The sequence below is a fragment of the Crocodylus siamensis genome, chromosome 7 (genome assembly GCF_052110815.1).
Source record: "Crocodylus siamensis isolate JL-2025a chromosome 7, ASM5211081v1, whole genome shotgun sequence".
Taxonomy (NCBI): domain Eukaryota; kingdom Metazoa; phylum Chordata; order Crocodylia; family Crocodylidae; genus Crocodylus; species Crocodylus siamensis.
Genome location: NC_143401.1, coordinates 86,689,663 through 86,707,809, shown reverse-complemented (window position 1 = coordinate 86,707,809; position 18,147 = coordinate 86,689,663). Strand labels below are relative to the sequence as shown.

Sequence of the window (18,147 nt, the reverse complement as noted above, 5' to 3'; positions counted from 1 at the left end):
ATATTCTCCTGATCTGATTTGTCTCACTGATTTCCTTTTCTTTACATGACAAACTACCCAACGAACATCCTGGCAAAAGAACTAAAGCAAATCTCCAGACCAATTTCAAAAAGAGCTTTGCATTGTTATAAAACAAACTGATCCTCTACCGGATCTGTCTGAAATGTATATTTCTGAAGCAGGATTAACTCTTTGATGCTTAAATGGCACTTTGAAGCATCACTCTGAAGTGCCAAAAAATCCTTAGTCCGTTGTGCCACAAAAATATCTGATTCAGCATTTTCTTTCAGCTTATAAACGGTGGGATTTCTGGATAGTTCAACACTTCCGTTTTCTTCTGGCAAATGTTATTTGGAGAGCTGAACCTGAGAATGTGAAAATGTGTGTTCCTTTTGGTCCACTAGGGGAAAAAAAAGCCACACAAGGTTTTACATGGATCAGATTTATTTGATACTACTGTCTATCTCCTAAAATGAGGAAATAAATGTACACCTGTACCCTCTCTTAATGAGGTATGGGAAAAAAATACCTGAAATGAAACATTTTGTCATTCCTCATAAACTCTCATCAACTCTTTGTAGCCAGACTTCCTGAATTTTTGTCTTGTACAGCCACTGACTCTTGAGAAAGAAACTTTTCATAATGGAAAGTTTACCTCCAAATGGAACTGGGATAACTTACATGGGGAGCCATACACCGTGCATTTAACTAAATCATATTAAGCTGCTTAAAAACATACCACCTGCTAAACGGGTTCGGCATTACTTACTGAAATACACCCTTGGAACTTGTGCTTCCTTTCATTTGATGAGACCCTTCACCTGAATCGGGTGCTTTGGAGCCAAATTCTGCCTCCAGGGGTTTCTTGTCCAATGCAGGTTGTGTTGTGCTGACTTCCGATCCTAACACGGGCATGGATTTCGATTCTGATGTGGCCAGGGCTCCCGTGCGACCTAAAGCCCAAACAGAGTTTAGCCTCTTTTGTTATGTTTTTACAAATTGGCTTACTAAACTGAAAACTAAGACAACAAGTCGCATCAATTCTTTTTAAAGACCATGGAATGAACTGAACTAGATTCCATTTAAATATGGCCCTTACCCCTAAACTATTACAAGAACCCAGCACCGTTCAGCCTAAGGTCTATGAGAACGACAGAACCCTGGGAGTGTCTATAAGTGCATTAATGCTATTTGGCTTTACTGTGCAGGAAATGCACTACCTGCATAAGCATAACCAGGTAGTAAATCTACTGGACAGTGGACTAATTTACTGCGCAGTAAGTGCCTGCATGTGTAGACAGTGATGCTTTACTGTGCAGTAGATTAGTCTACTGTGCAGTAAATATAGCCCCTGGCTGGCAACAGATTTCACTCATCTGAAAAATGTCTGCTGGTTCCTCTATTATAAATGGATATTTGACCAAAAATGTAATGCCATCACAGGCCCTTGTTCTTCAGAGGGAGTGAATTCAGAACGGCAGTCATAAATGACCATTCTCCTATTTTACATTCATTTACGGGGTATCCCTTGGCAGGGTGCGTGGGGAGGCAAATCAGCCTAAGGACTTTATGCTGTCTGAGTTCCAGAAGAAAAGCTTTATAAGGGTGGGTGGAAAAGTGCCCGGAGATGCTTATGCTGGAGAAAATGGGGATAGCAAAGTAAGGGGAAGCGTTAGAGGGCATAAACCTCTAAATTGCTTTATAACAAGCCATGTGGAACTTGACAGGATCACGAGGAAATTGAACTGACTTACTGGTGCCGTCTTGCTCAGTCGTCACCTTTCTGCGCCGCAAGATTCTCTCTAACTCAGATTCGCTGCTGTCCTTCTCGAGGGATTTTAAGCTCCTCGAACTTGTGGATGTGTTCAGGGTTGTCTGTAGTGAAGACAAAAATAGGTGATCATGTGGACATACCTCCCCTGCACCTAATAGTTTCCCTATCAGGAGAATGGGATAACAGTATTTACCTACCTTAAAGTGGACTTTAATGGCCAAAATTTAGCTCAGAGAGAGGCCTCAGGAGTAGAAAAAGTCTACATATATTTTGTGCACAGCTACAGATTGCAGGAGAAGAATGTAGCTGCAACTGCCCCTCTAGGGGACGACTGCAAGGGCCAACACTGCCCCAAAAGGAGGTGGTGCCGACATGGAACAAATTATATCTAGGTGAATTAGCATGTCCCCTGAGCAGTCTCCACGGAGCCCTGCCTCAAGCAAAAGATGCCATTTCCTGGTAGAAACCCAAGAGACAGGAGGTAGCAGTAGAAGCAGCAGCAATAGCCATCCCTTGGTGAAGCCGGTGGACTATTTGTAAAGTATTATACAAAAGCTCTGGATCATTAATGCAACAGGAAACAAAGTGGAAAGACATCTCGCTATAGGTGCAGAAGTATCTGACTCCAAGCTCCTCTCTGGACTCGCATCAAAGGCTCCCCCAGTTTATCCTCGTAAATGGGGCCCTGGTCACTCAGGCTGGAGAATTCAGGGTGGCCTGATGTTAAATTAGCCAAGGCACTCCTTCGTGTGTCAGGAGGGTATCTTAATTATGCTGGCCCAATGGGCCACCCAGGTTCAGTAGGAACTTTGACCTTTTTTTAGATTACTGAACAAGCAAATCCCTCCTGCTGAAGTGCTGAGGAACACCACAAGGTGCAAGCAGATGAGTATCTTGCCTGTAACCTGTATTAGCTAAAAGCCCTAAAGCCACAATTCACTGAATGCTATAGTTTGTCTCCATCACCATGCTATTTAATCTAATTAAGGGCTGTCCAACCGATGGCCCACGAGCCACATGTACCTTAATCCTGTCTGGATGTCAATGCCCCCTGCTCCAGCTGCATAGGCTGTGGTCTCTGGGCTCCCTCTCCTTCCCCCAGTAAGCAATGTGGCACAGCATGGTGCAGTCTGCAGTACTGAAGAAGCCCACAGCCCGGGGCACCAGTGGGGTGCAGTGCAGTGGGGGAGTCCGTGGCTGGGAAGTGGAAGGTAAGGCGGGATGCCCATGCAGTACGTGGCCTGGGAGGCCTATGGCTCATAGTGCTGTAGCCTGTATGGCATGTGGTGCCCACTGCTGCAGCCTGTGGGGACTGCAGCACCCGGCCTCTTGGGAGCTGGACAATCCTGGTCTAGATGATGTTCATGCACATGCGGCACACGGCTCCCTGGAAGTCAACGTGCATGTGCAAGCTGGTGTTACAGCAGGTTCATTCCATGCCCACGCTGATCTCAAAACTCACTCACGTCCACATTGAAAGCCAAAGTGTTTTCGTGGGCTACCAGGTGTCTTTTGATAGCAGTACCAGATCTCAGATTAGATTTTTATTTCATTCTATACAGAATATGGACCACATTACTGCTTTATGCTGGGATGAGCATGTCATTATGCTTGCCCGTTGACTATGGAAAGGTCTTACTTCATAGCTTTCCTATGAAAACAGAGTCCTCTATGGTCCCTCCCTCGGGAACTTTACCATGCACAAAGCAAGTTCAGTATGGACCTCCAGTCTGGCAAGAGTTAAGTAGCATCGCAGTGAACTATCAAACCAATTGCAAAATTGCCCTAACATGTTGAGAAAACAGCTCAAAATTTGGGACGTGTACATTTATGGCCGCCTTCTTCTGAGCCTCACTATTTTTCTGTGATCTTCAAATAGCCCGGCTCCTGGTAGTTCCAAAACTGACCTTAGAGACCCATGCAGCATGTTTTCAGCTGTGTTTCTTCTGAGTGATGAGTGAAGAGAAGCAAGATACAGTAACTGGCTGCCAATACGCGCACTCTTGAACAGGGGGATCAGATGGCAAAAACAAGCAGAAGCTTATTAGTCACAAAGGCAGGACCTCTTTCAGGATTCCATCAGCTCAGCTCCGAGTTCAGAGCACTTGCTGTTTTTTGGGTTTTTTTACGTTAATATATTTTTTCCATAGTCATTCTGAATTTAGCTGAGCAGGTGCACTATTAACAAATAGCATTCGTCAGAACCGTACTAATGACACCCGCTTAAAAGTAAAGTGAGTAACCGAGTTGCTTTCCTTTAACTAGGCAATTTACAGGATAAAAATGTGTTTTGTTTATAACAATTATATGGAGATCTGTGCGAGATGCATAATTAGCACAGTAACAACAAACATGAAGTGTTTGTTCACTTCCCACCCCCGTGTTTGTCATCTGACTGTGCATAATGAATAGTCTCAAGAACAAACTGGAATTTGGTCTCATATGGCAGTGCTCATACTCTCAACAGCTTAGAGATTCAAAAGCAATGAGGTAGGCACCAGTAGTACAGTGATGATGTCCTTCTCCTAAGCAGAGCCCTGAATGACTTTGATCATGAAGGAATGAGACCCCTGCAATCAAAAGAACCAACCGTTCTGCACTCAGCAATTGCTCCCTCACGGCTTTGAACACAGCCTCCTTACAGACAATGCCAGCAAGGACAGCAGGGCATCTTCTACTCACGTTGAAAAGGAGGCACTGAATCTTCAACGCGGAGCTAAAGAATTACTTTAACCAAATACAGACAGAACCACGTTCAGTTCACTATTCCCCCAAAACCCAACATTGCCATCCTGCAATTGCACCCCTGGAACTGGCCACACCCAAGGTGCACTTTGGGTATAGGACCACAAAACCTCCTGGATTAAATGCATAATCAGCCATGCCAAAGCCAGTGCTCTTAGATATCATGCTCTGTTTTAAAATAATAAACACAGAGAAGACCTCTATCATCTCAGCAGCAATACAGCCAGCAGGAGTGTTTTGGCTTATTACCACAAAATAGTACAGCATATTTATTTAAAGGTTGTTTATATCCTAGCACTGATCATTAGGAACTTCAACCTTAAAAATGCATATAATGACATTAATACATTGTGATTGAAAACCTGGCCCCCTTAAAGCCAACGCCCCTATGCTTTGGCTTCAACAGAGACAGGCTTTCAGCTTACAGATGTGCCAAACTTATGCTTCAACTTTTAACTATCAGGACCAGAAAAGCGAGGTAGCAGAAGCTAGGAATATTTTAGTATTAGTTTACGCAAAGAGAAGCAACTATCGAACATGAACAAGGTGGAGTACAAGTACATTACAAAACAACAGTACATTGAACACATGTTGTTAAAGTTGAACAGAAGACCAAGCATATACACTTTATTCAGCATGTGAAGTACATGCAAGGATTTAGATATTTCTCTCTATATGGATACAGCTACATAGACTGTACATATACAAATACAGGTAAAAAGACAGGAGTTATAGCTCTTTATTTGTGCAACTGAGTCTCCATATATAAATTTATCTATTATATGCATATTCAGAGATCAAGAGTAGGAGTCAGAGCAATATCTCTGTCGCTATATAAATTTACATATATTTATGTAAGTAAATAGAAAGAAAAATAATAGTCCTCCCTCTTCATTTCTTTCTCTATTAAACATATATATTCAGAGGTCAAGAGAGGGAGTCAGAAAAATCTCTCTGCAGCTCTATATATACTTAGCCATCCATCCTTCTAAGAAGGTCCTGTCACACCAGAGGCTGATAAAACAATGGAGTGCAAATACTATGCTTTCTTACCAGTATCCCCTTTAGTTCTTTCACGGCACTGTCAGAGGCCTTTGGTGTTTCTGGCTGTAATTAAACACAAAACATGCCTGTAATCAATCTGATTCTGAAAACAGTGACTGTGGAAACCCTTTCACATATAAAGACAAATCCCATAAGGCAGCAATGGGTTTATTATATGGGCCTATGTAGCCGTATTAAGCTCCCAACTCCAACCCAAATACATAGCTGATTATTTAACATAGCAGGATTTCTGAAAAAATTATCCTGCTTGGAAAACTATATTAATTATGCACTAACAATAAAATTAAGTAGTAAGGGTTTCAGTAAGCATATTTTAGTAAAGTTGAAAGTTAATGTTTTGCCATAAAACACGAAGTAATAAAAACGTAGTAGACTCTTTGAACTCGATGTCCCTATTTTGTGTGCGTCTGTTATTGGTTTCTCCACAAAGGCAAAACAGACCTCCTTTTTGGTACCGTAAGTTGAGGAGCAAAACCTCTTCTTTATTGTTACAATGAGAAGCCTCTCTCATACATAAATGTACAATATCAATCTCAGGTCTGGGCCTATGCATTAGTATATGGCAAAAGGAAGAATCTGTTTCACTTTGAAGCCTTGACAAAGGCTAGGGAGGCTTACACAGCTGGTCCAAGGTAAAGGATTGTGTTCAGTTCACACTTATGTTGGTATAAGCAAGAGTTAGTAGATATATGAAACCAGATTAGATTGCAGGTGCGAAGTCAGAGCCCAATGAGGCAGCATGAATTCATCCTGACCCCTGAAAAGCATCGACAAATTCTGCTTCAGAGAGGCCCAATCTCAACCAGCGCTACTTTCTTGTATTTCAGTATAGTCTGCGCTACACTTACAGAGCTTCCCCGATGTGGCTTGCTCCCAGGAATACACTGGCTCTGCTCTGCAGGGCCAGGCAGGGAGATGACTGGTGAGGGACCATAAACCCACCACTCTGCCTGAGTGCACTGCATACTCATGCCCAGGAAGAACTTCTCAGGTTAGCAAACTCCTTGAACTCAAAACTGCTTGTGCACAGTAATCCCAAGAATTAAAAACTCGTGAAGAAAGCCTGAAACAAAAATGCCTAAATTGGATTAATTGCATTGTTCTTCTACTTCCTGAGCCATCCAGTTTCCCTTGAGTCTTATATCAAGCTCTTTTCTACAACCATGAGGACAAGAAATGTATATGGGGGGAGAAGAGGGGTTAGAGCGATCTGAGTTTTTCACGTAACCACATGAATGCAGGAGCTGAAGCTTTAAGAAAAACTATCATCTCCCATGAAAATCAAAATAAGTACCTGGAAACTGGAAACATGGTAGGTGAGGGGTGCTCAAACTATGGTTCTTGGGCCAGGTCTGACCTGCAGAGCTGTGTCATTGACCTGTGGGGCTCCCCAAGGGTCCATAAATTCGGCGACAAGGGAAGGGTGGTAGTGTAAATTGCTGCAGTCTCCATGTTAATTAACACAGTCCCCAGCATTAATGCTGCCACTGTTTCCTCACTGTCAAATTTCTGGACCCGTAGGGAGCTCCATGAAGATGACATGGCCCTGCATGTTGGATCACACCAGCACATGGGGTCACCCCGCAGCCAGATCCAGCACATGGGGTTAGGCCAGCATGCGCCTGCAGATGGACTCTGCTGGATCAGGCCGGTGGACCAACCCTGCAAGGAGGTTCTGGACCATGAACTGGCCCCGTCCAACTCATCCGTGTGCAGTGCTGGAGAGATTGAGCAGCGTTACGCTAGACATTTACCACACTCTAATGGGAAAAGATTGGCTTTTTGATTCGAAAAATGGAAAGATTCTCATCTTAATAATTAACACTGAAAACCACAGCATCCTGTTGATCTTTCTTTGCATAGAGGCTAACTGCAAATTATTTTTACTGCAAACAGGAAATGACATCATACTGGGGGGGTGTTTCCCCCCCCGCCCTCATGCCACATGCACAGGGTGTGGAAGACGAGTCCAGCAGTCTGTGCTCGTTAAGGATCAGGTCTCTCAACCTTCCCTTAACACAACCTAATCACAGTCCCATTCACCTTTCCTTTTTTTCCTGTTTCTTAATAGTTACGTTTGTGGAGGTGCTCATTTTAAAAGGGGTCTTCTTACAGTCTTGCGCTGTATGAAACAAAAGGTGCCTGCAAGATGACCTCCCAATGAAGATGGCCTACCATGATGACCTACTATGAAGATGCCGAGAATCTGAAGAGTGTTCCCAAAACCCCAACAAAAATCATTAAAAGGCTGGAGGAATGACAAGGAGTAAAATGGCTTAAAATGGCTATTTTTTTCTAATTTCCATGATTCAATAAAAAGCAAGCCCAAAGCAGCTGTTAAAAAGACACGTTATTCAGGATTTGCTGCCTTATTTCCATGTCCCTTGTCTCAGCTTCCTTCTTCCATCTGTGAAGCTGCACGATCTGACAGCTATTTTTCCTTGTTGATTAAAAAACAAGCAAAAAGAAAAAAGAAAAAAAAAGGCAGAAAATTGCACTCTGCCAAAGGTACTTGGGTAGGTGTTGTTTGCTTTCAGGATATACTGTTGTACTAGGCTAACGTTATTCTAATTTCCTCTGATCTGAGACTCGCACACACAAAGGAACTGCTGTTTATGCCAAACCTTTGTCTTGGGTCGGCTTGCTTGATTGACTGGTCTAAGGTGAACTCCTTTTTTAATTCTGTCCATCATTTCTTCAACTGCTTGTCTCTTCAGATCAGTCACTTCACCTGGTTGCAAGGGACATTACAGCCACATTAACTCTATTGACTGTTGAACAGACGCACAAAGAAAACAATTATTTTAAGAGAGAAACGTTGCACAAATAAGGCATGTATTTGTGATACAGGGGCAAGATGGTCATTAAGTCACAAAATTCAGTGGTTGACAATTGGGGTACAACACAGTAAACTGTACAACAACAACAAAATTTTCATCTCTGAGTACTCAGTGCTTAAGGATTAGGCTCCAAAGAACTGGCAAGTTGTTTGAGGCAAGAGGCCTGAATTTGCCATCACTAAAACCACTATAATTGGGATATTAGAGGTAAATAATGCTCACAAATGAGGCAGTGAACCAGCAAGGTACTTCCACATATTAAACTTTAAGTAACAGTGCTACTCTTAAGCACACACTTACGAATCTTAAACCAAGGCCCTAAAAACTTAAAAGAAAAAATGGAATAAAACAATGGAGAATTGATATGCAAAAGACAAAATCTAAATGCCATCAAAGGAGCTGGCTTCCAAGAGACCCCAGTTCAGACCTGGCACAGACCTGTGACATGCTCAAGTGGAACAAAGTCCTATCTGATGAAGGTGAGCACTTCGTACTAACATGCTGATATGCTCTGGAAGGCATGACTAAAACCACTTAAGGTACCATACAAAAAAACACCCTAATTAAAGCAGACAGATGGGGAATTATGGTCAACACTATTCAAGCCTGCTTTAGTGCCTTACATAAGAGGAATTTTAAGTAGACCTCTCTCCTGCTTGTCAGGGTAATACTGATGATTCATAGAAGCCCTGTTTCTGTATTGTATACTGATTTAATGCCAGGCCTTTAATGCCAGGCTTTAATTTCCCAAACAGTCTGTTTCAAATGTAAAAGACTAATTGGCTGTGAGGAATAGAAACCACTCATACCAAGCCCTTAAGAAGGGTCAAAACAAACCTGAAGTTGGATATAGCAACTAGATCAAGAGAGAACTTTTTCCATTACTTTTTTTTTTTATGAACAACTCAACCATTAAAGGACGAAGCAATTTATGTGTGATTGAAAAAAGGTCAGAACTGTTAAAGTTTACTAATAAATAATGGAAGAACGGGGGTAGAGAACTCATGGCAAATTTCATAGCATTTCCTGCAATCACAGTTGGTAACAATCTCAACAAAAGGGTGTAATCAAAACATCTAGGATGCTTGAGGTTAAAGAAACATGATAAATGAAGACAACATTATTGAACTCTTACAGAAAAATAAGCTTAACTCTTCAGGGATACAACTACATGGTGGATTCTCTGCTAATAACCGAACAGTACTGAATTCATGTGCTGGCCAACAGTTTCTAGGCACAGGCTTCCCATACAACTTGCCAAAGTCATTTATTCTCTCATTGCCTCACATCTCTATTTGTAAAAGCAGAAAAATACTTCTTCCCTCTCTCCACCTTGCCTGTTTCAACCCAGTCCTGCACAAAACTAGATACCAAGAGAAACCAAGTTGCAAACAATTGCACACTTGCTTCTTTATGCAGCTGAGCTGTGTGCAACTGCCCACTTGTGCAAAATGATGCTCCTGAATAACTGCAGGATTGAGATGGTGCACTGTAAGCCTTCCAAGGCTGAGACAGGCTCTTCCTACAGCTATGGAGACCTAGCACCTCGCACACTTCTGCCTGGAGATCCTGGTTTAGACCTCCCAGGGCTGCAGCTACTTTGGGGCGATGCAAACAGGTCATTAGCCATCTTTGACAGGAGACCGATGAGTGCAGGCTTGTCTACCCCATGTCCCTGCTGTGTCTGGGAAAGCTGCCATGAAGTACATCCTGCTCTGCGCATAAATGAGGTAATGTCCTGCACTCCATTTGGAGGCTGTGTAGCCAAGCCTGGAGGGCTGGTCCTTCCAGCAATCCAGAGATGTGACTGCAGCTCTTGTAGACTGACCAGGGCTAGATTTACAGTAACTCACTCACGTGCTGCTAGCAGTATAACCAGACCACATGGGCTTCAGTGTGGCCTGCACAAACCTGCTTGGGACCCTGGGTAAGAAACTTGGAGCACGTATCACAGCACCCACTGCCTGTACCAGCTGGGGTGTTTTCAAGGGTGCCCTGCTCACTAACTCCCACACCCGCTCCAAACCTGGAAACACAGTGATGAGGCAGCTGTTACTCTGCTAAAAGGAACCAAACTAGCTCAGCTATACGTAATGGGCCTGCAATCACACGCCTGCATTGCAGCATGAATGCAGGTGAGATATATCCCATATATTGTTAAAAAAAATACACACACACACGTATATATACATACACACACACACACACACACACTATATACATATACACACACATACATACACACACATACACACACACATACATACACATGCGTGTCTGTGGGGGGGTGTGTATATATATATATATATATATATATATAAATAAAATATAATAAGATACAAATACATAATATTCTTTTTATATATGTGTGCATGTTCTAAATATATATTTGTTTTAAATAAATAATACTTGAATAATCTAAAAATAACCCACATACTTGAAAGAGGATGAACCATACCTGATTCCTGTTGAGAAGCTTTCTCCTTCTTGGGAACACTGCTGTTGGGATGAGATCTCTTACGAATCATTGACATAAGGGACCTTTGGGAAAATTAAAATGCAGACAGTCACTCTAGTTTCCCTTCATAGTGACATCCACATTTTTAAAACGGACTCTGACATAAGGACACACATGGTAAAACAAGTCAGCATCAAATGTTTTCTTCACTAATTGATAGGTCACCCACTTACAAAAGATGTGTTTAATAATTTCCTAGTGGAGACAGAGGTACGCTACTATAAATACACCAAAAAAGAATTTACTTCTCTTGATCTGTATCTAGGCATACTGAAATATACTTATGAGCTAAATATTGGCAGGTAACATGGTCCTGTGACTCATGAAACAAATTAAAGCCCTCCTGGCACTATTAATGTGCACAGCCCTTCATTCCTTTTATGTGAAGCATTATTCTTCCAAGGTCAGCGCTAACCTGGAGGGGTACACAGAACACTCCTTCATTCTCACATACATATATTATCGGAGTTAAAAGAAAAATCAATCTTTAAACTTGAACTTGAAAAGAATACTGTGATGCAAAGGTTAGAGGTTTTTCTTAAAGTGAGTTTTTATATGGGGTTTTGAGGAGGGTTGTTTTTTGTTTAATTCCATTGATTTAAAAAAAAAAACAAACCCAAACCATAAAACATTGTTCTGTACTGTGTCAGCACTGCTTTTGTCAATGCAGGAAACCCTGAAAGGCAGAATAAGCTATAACCTTCTCAGAAACAAAAATGTAAAACTAACCAATTTATTTTCATTAGCTAGGATGAAAGAAAAATGCAAAATGAAATAAACAGCATGTGCAATGAAGAGAAAATGGTCTCTTTTATACTTTTAGTTGAAGTTATTGTTAGCAGCACGGCTATGATTTCAAAAGCAAAACTCCCTCTCAGAATTTGGTACCAGACCCTTTTACCAGGGATATCGGAGTTTTTACCTTTATTCAGCCTGCTATAGCTAAATTGTATCAGTGCATTAATCACACACTATACTTATATTATATAATATTTGATGTAATTATATTAATATAAACACTATGTCCAGGGGAAACTTAAACAATTTTGCCAAGTCAAGCAGCCCACTATACAAAGAAATAGAAAGTTCACATGAAATTCTGAAATATCTATTTATCTTTTAATTTTGCAGTCGAGACAGTTTATAATGGGCACTTGTGTCTATACCTGTATTACTGCTCCTGCATTGCTTTGGATTGCCAGCTATAGCAACTGAAGAGTTTGCATGCCATTTAAATGAAACTCTTAATAATTAAAATGAAACTCTTCTGAAAAAAGCCTACTTACTCTTGATTTTAAATGTCATTGACACTATTCATCCCAAGATTTTCTTTTTACAGGCTACTGTCCCATAACATAGACATCCTGTTGGTCCTGTAGACACCACTGCAGACATATTAGACTTCAGATGAAGCAGAGTCTCCTGCACTCTTCCCTCTTTAATCGTTCATATCCCAGGAAAAAAAGTTTTTCCTCAGATGGCAATTCAGCTTCTTTCAAATTCAGGAAACATTTCAGGGTTTCTCTCATCACCAACTACAAAGGCCTGGCTATTCACTTTTCTGTCTTCTCTCAAGTATTACATTTTACTCATAAGAAAAGCGACCTCTCTGAATTGAGGAATCTTTCCTACAATATGGATGTAGTCACCTCCACACGTCTGAACTTCAGATCGCAAGTAAAAGTTAAAGCTATTCTGCTCTAGCTGTTTCAGACGTTTAAACTGGACTTTGTCAACCATTCTGATTAGCTTGGGAACATAACCTTTTAAAAAACACAGCTTTGCTCAGGACAAGGTAAGACATGGAAGGTATTAACATACTAGCATTCCTTTAAGATGGATATACAACTGCACTGTAAGTAAAAAATGTTGGACTGAATAAACCGATTGAGTAGCTCACATGAACTAATGACAGGTAAAAGTAGCAAGTCCACATAAGACTGCTCAGAAAAATATTTTACGGAAACAACAGTGCCAGGGCACAAGAGGATAATTTTATACTGCTAAAATGTCAGTAGTCACCTACATAATTCCAATAATTAACAAGATTCCTGTGTGTAATATCTGCTGCAGCATGGTAACAGGATTACAATAACATTTTGCAGCAGCAAGAGGCGAAGGTGCCCAACCCAGACATTGGTAAGAGCTGGTGGGTGCTCAGCTCTGTTCAACACCTGGTTCCTTACTTGGGTGCCTAAATATGAACATTAGAAGCAAACAGGGATACAGAATTTTTACAGGAGCCTAAAAGAATCAGAAGTCGGGTTGAAGTTCCTTGTTACGCCAGGGTGCGCGAGGGGAAACAAGGTCTCTCCCAAACTCTTCTGGTCCCCCCTAGTGAGTTTATAGACGGTCACCAGGTCCCCCCTCAGCCTTCTCTTGTGAAGGCTCAACAGGTTCAGGTCCCACAGTCTCTCATTGTAGGGTCTGCCCTGTTGTCCCCAGATCATGCGGGTGGCCTCCTCTGGACCCTCTCCATGCTGTCCACATCCCTCCTGAAGTGGGGCGCACAGAACTGGACGCAGTACTCCAGCTGCGGCCTGATCAGAGCTGTATAGAGGGGGAGGATCACCTCCCTGGACCTGCTTGAGATGCATCTGTGGATGCACGATGAGGTCCGGTTAGCCCCGCCAACCGTGACCTCGCGTTGTTGGCCCATGTTCATCTTGGAGTCAATAATGACTCCGAGATCCCTTTCTGCCTCCGTGCTCTCAAGAAGGGAGTTTCCCATTTTATAAGTGTGCTGCTGGTTTCTACTGCCCACGTGCAGCACCCTGCACTTGTCAGTATTGAAGCACATCCTGGTTTTGTTAGCCCACCCCTGTAACCTATCCAGGCCTTGCTGCAGTCTTTCCCTCCCTACTAGCGTGCTCACCTCACCCCAAATTTTGGTATCATCAGCAAATTTAAACAGGTTGCTTTTCACCCTGTCATCCAAATCGCTGATAAAGAAATTGAACAGCGCCCTGCGGGACTCCGCTGCCCACTTCTCCCCAGGTCGAATATGACCCGTCCACCACCACCCTCTGAGTACGACCCTTCAGCCAATCTGCAATCCATCTGACTGTGTAGGCATCAGTGCCACAGTCACCCAATTTTTTTAATGAGGATGGGGTGGGAGACGGTGTCAAAGGCCTTGCTGAAGTCCAGAAAGACTACATCCACGGCGACACCTGCATCCAATGCTTCTGTGACCTGATCATAGAAAGCAATCAGGTTGGTCTGACATGATCTGCCCCTAATGAAACCATGCTGGCTGCCCTTGAGCATCATCCCTGAGGCCGGCCCATCGCAGATGTGCTCCTTGAGGATCTTCTCAAAGAGTTTCCCTAGGATTGAGGTAAGACTGATGGGTCTATAGTTGCCTGGGTCCTCCCTCCTCCCTTTTTACAGATGGGGACCACGTTGGCTATCTTCCAATCATCTGGCACCTGGCCTGAGCACCACGAGTGCTTGTAAAGCCGTGTCAAAGGCCCTGCAATAACCTCAACACCTTGGGGTGGAGACCATCTGGACCCGCTGATTTGAACACGTCCCTCCAGAAGCTCTCTAACCCGGTCCTCCTCAACCTGAGGTCTGGAGGCATTCCCCTCGAGTCTATCTTGCATCATGGTGGGGAAGTCCCAGTCCCTCCCCAAGAAAACGGAAGTGAAGGATTGGTTAAAGAGGTCTGCCTTCTCCTCTGGCGCAACCACCAGATTGCCCTGAGGATCTTGCAGGGGCCCCACATTTCCCGGTGCTTTCTTCATCCTCCCTATATATTTGAAAAAGAACTTTTTATTATCTTTGATTTTGGATGCAAGTCCTAGCTCCATATCCACCTTAGCTTTCCTGACAGCCGCCCTACAGGCCCGAGGAGGAGGCATACTCCTCTTTGGAAACAGCACCCTCCCCCCTTCCACTGGTTGTACGCTGCTTTTTTGGCAAGCAGGCATTCCTGGACACGCTTGGTGAGCCAGGAGGGCTTTCGGGCACTCCTGCTCCCCTTGCTTCTTGTTAGGATGGTTACCCCTTGGGCCCGGAGTATCGTCTCCTTAAGGAACGACCACTCATCTTGGGCACTGAGCTCTCCTGCTCTCCAGGACCGTAGCGCCTCTCCCACTAATCTCCTCAACTCGTTGAAGTTGGCCCTCTTGAAGTCTAGGGCTACCGCCTTGCTGCAGGCCCTTGACACCCTGCGCTGGATGGTGAATTCCAGCAGGCGATGATCGCTATCACCCAGGTGATCAAGGACCTGGGGGCCCCTTACCAGGTCATCGCCTGTGGCCAGGACCAGGTCCAACAGGGCATTTCCTCTGGTGGGGCTGTGAATTAAGTGGCAGTCCTGTATCTTGGCCAGGAACCTCCTGGAACGGTCCGTCCTGGCTGACTCTTCCTCCCAGCAGATGTCCGGGTAGTTTAAATCACCCATAACAACTACATCTCTTGCCTTAAGTGCCTCTGCAAGCTGGCCCAAAAATTCCCAATCCAACTCCTCCCCTAGGTCGGGGGGTCTGTAGTAGATCCCCACCGTTAGATCCCTCTCCCCACAGCCCCCTTGTAGCTTGACCCACAGCACTTCAGCTTGCCCCTCTGACCCCATTCTGCTGGCAGAGGATGTGTATTGATCCTCGACATAGAGCGCCACACCCCCGCCTTTCCTTCCTTCTCTGTCCCGCCTGTAAAACCTATGACCCCTAATGCTAACTGCCCAGTCGTGGGATGAATCCCACCAAGTTTCTGTAAGCCCTATTATGTCTGGGTCTGAACTGGCTGTTCTGAGGGCGAGTTCCTCCTGTTTATTCCCCATACTACGAGCATTGGTATATAGGCATTTAAGGCCTTGCCTAGCTGTGTGTGCCACCCCCCCAATTTGGGAGACTGTCCGGACCCCTGTTTCTTACCTGGGCACTCCTTGCATTTGTCACCTGTCTTGCTCGGGTGGTGTCTCCTCGTCTTCCTGCGGCCCCCTCCCCCCTTGAACTTCAATCCCAGCAAGGCACTGAAATGCATACTTTAAGTACATGAGTCGTTTCTAGTGTGGGACCTTTGATGCCCTTCACTGTTTCCCTGGCACTCCTGCTACCAAAAAGGACAATGGGTTCTGGCTCCCTCTTTAAGGAACCTTGTTGCAAATCCCAGGATTAATTTTTAAAATTTTGCCAATACTGTTACCTGTCAAAAATGGTTTTAATTTTTTTTTTTTTTTTTTTTTTAGTGGGGAGGGAAAAGAGAGGAAGAGACCACTGAGATTCCACAGCTTCAGTAACTTTCATCATCTGTGTTTGACAGATGCACACAGCAAACCCACCCTACAATTGTTTGCAGAGAGGGATGCTAACAATCTTCTTTAGATTAGCTACAAGCCCGTAATTACAGCCATCAGACAAACAGGAAAAAAATTACCTAGACTGGAGAGGTAATACTCTTCCCTCAAAATCACAGCCTAAAGAGGTTGTTAGATGTTAGTGTTTCTAAGAAGAGGGGCTGAGGAAGACTGCTGGGGACAGGTCCACATGCCTCACTTAAATCGGGGAGGCCTACACGTCTGCTTGGTGATGAGAAGGAGCCTCAGAACAGCCACAGGAAAACAAGGACCATTTGAATGGTCCTTAAGCTGCTTCGCTGCAAGACTGCTTAGCTTATGTTGCTGCCAAAGCAAAGAGTGATTCTCAAATAAATACCTTTATTGACAGCACTTACCGAATTGGATTAGGAGGGGGAGGAGGGAGTGGAGGTGGTGGCGGTGGGGGTGGCACTGGATTTTCTGACTGGTGTACTCGTTTCTGGAGTTCATCGACTGCGTGAGAACAAGAGAAAACCAGAATGATTTTCAGGAAAAAAGAATGGGCGTTCCCCGTCCACTCGCATGGGATTTGAAACTACAAAAATCACAAATAAAAATTCTGCTTGCAAAACACAAACACAATAAAGCCACAGACTAATTCAAAAGCAAATGACAGGGCTTCCCACTGCCTGATGTATTACCAACCCGGATTAGTGTCATTTCTTACCATCCTCTGCACCAGGAACAGTGATCAAGTTGCAATTACTTTCCATTAAGCCAACAATTTACAATCAAGACAGCTTATGAAGATAAAATGACTACCTCCATAATACTAAACTCTTCGTATAAAACAATAAAAGCACTGCAAAGGAACCAGAATGGCTGCTGCACTGCCTAGTAGCAGTCTTGAAGCTTAGTCCATATAAAAACAACCACTTACGTTATATTTCAGTTTCTAGTCTTGTCCTCGAGTCCCTTCAACAATGTTTGTGGGTTTTACAATCACATTAACACACTACCCAAACAAACAAAAATCATTCTCTCCTGTCTCACTTGTTGCTGTGTGGAGCAGGCTGCACAAACAATAAGGAGGCTACCTCATTAAATAGGAAAACTGGGAATGAAACATGCACAGAATGCTGCTGGTTGCAATTAATGGAGGGATGGGGGGGAAATAAAAATATTGTCCCCTAATCTCATTTAGTTACAGTTGATCTTAGCAGCTCTTCGTATTTCACATGCAAGCATGAACTGGAATTTCACATGCAAGCATGAACTGGAATTTCTAAAATTCGATCCCTGATTCCCATTATTTTTCAATTAATAGATGAATGACATTTTACACTGTCAGAATTGACTTTATACAATCCTGATATTGACGCTGTCCCTTCTAAAAATAAAATAGACAAGGAGGAAAGGAATAGCATGAATGCATGTCCCAATCAACTTTGTGGCTTGATATAAATGAGCAACGACTTCTTTCTAGGTATTTGTAAAGAATCTACTATTTTACAAAACAGCACCCAGATTTTTCTTTCATAACAATTAAGCTTAATATTAAAAAAACTAATCAACGTTCTCAAATGTGGGAAAGACTATTCGGCTGACTTTTATGGGACAATTGTTGTGCTTAGTTAGAAGCATGGCCTTGAGCCCTCAATTAAAGAAAGCACTGTTGCTATTCAGGAAATCCTAAGCATGAACAGGGCATGTCTTTTGGTGCTTCCCTACACTGAGGCCTGAGCACCTGGCTGAGCAGATAAGCATGTGCTTAGGTGAGCCAAGGCTGAACACAGGGACTTTTGTCAATGCCTCCCCAACCATAACCACTATGGCCCTACCAGTGCTGTTACATTATTAACACACGGGTCACATTTTCAAAGCTTTTGATACAAGATGAATGCATAAGTCTTGCAGAGACTAGTGGGATTTCCAAGTA

General features: G+C 43.3%; 1 protein-coding gene across 2 annotated transcripts in view; it reads right to left on the bottom strand.

Annotated features, from left to right (window-relative positions):
- Positions 1-18,147, bottom strand: part of SHTN1 (shootin 1) — a 203,695-nt gene that overhangs the window by 10,221 nt on the left and 175,327 nt on the right. For both annotated transcript variants that reach the window (XM_090056501.1, XM_090056502.1), the window contains exons 11-16: positions 16,625-16,721; positions 10,883-10,965; positions 8,209-8,315; positions 5,573-5,626; positions 1,755-1,875; positions 770-953 (exon numbers count right to left, since the gene is read on the bottom strand). In XM_090056501.1, the coding sequence (XP_089912627.1) occupies positions 770-953; positions 1,755-1,875; positions 5,573-5,626; positions 8,209-8,315; positions 10,883-10,965; positions 16,625-16,721 (646 nt within the window). The remainder of the gene's footprint in view (positions 1-769; positions 954-1,754; positions 1,876-5,572; positions 5,627-8,208; positions 8,316-10,882; positions 10,966-16,624; positions 16,722-18,147) is intronic.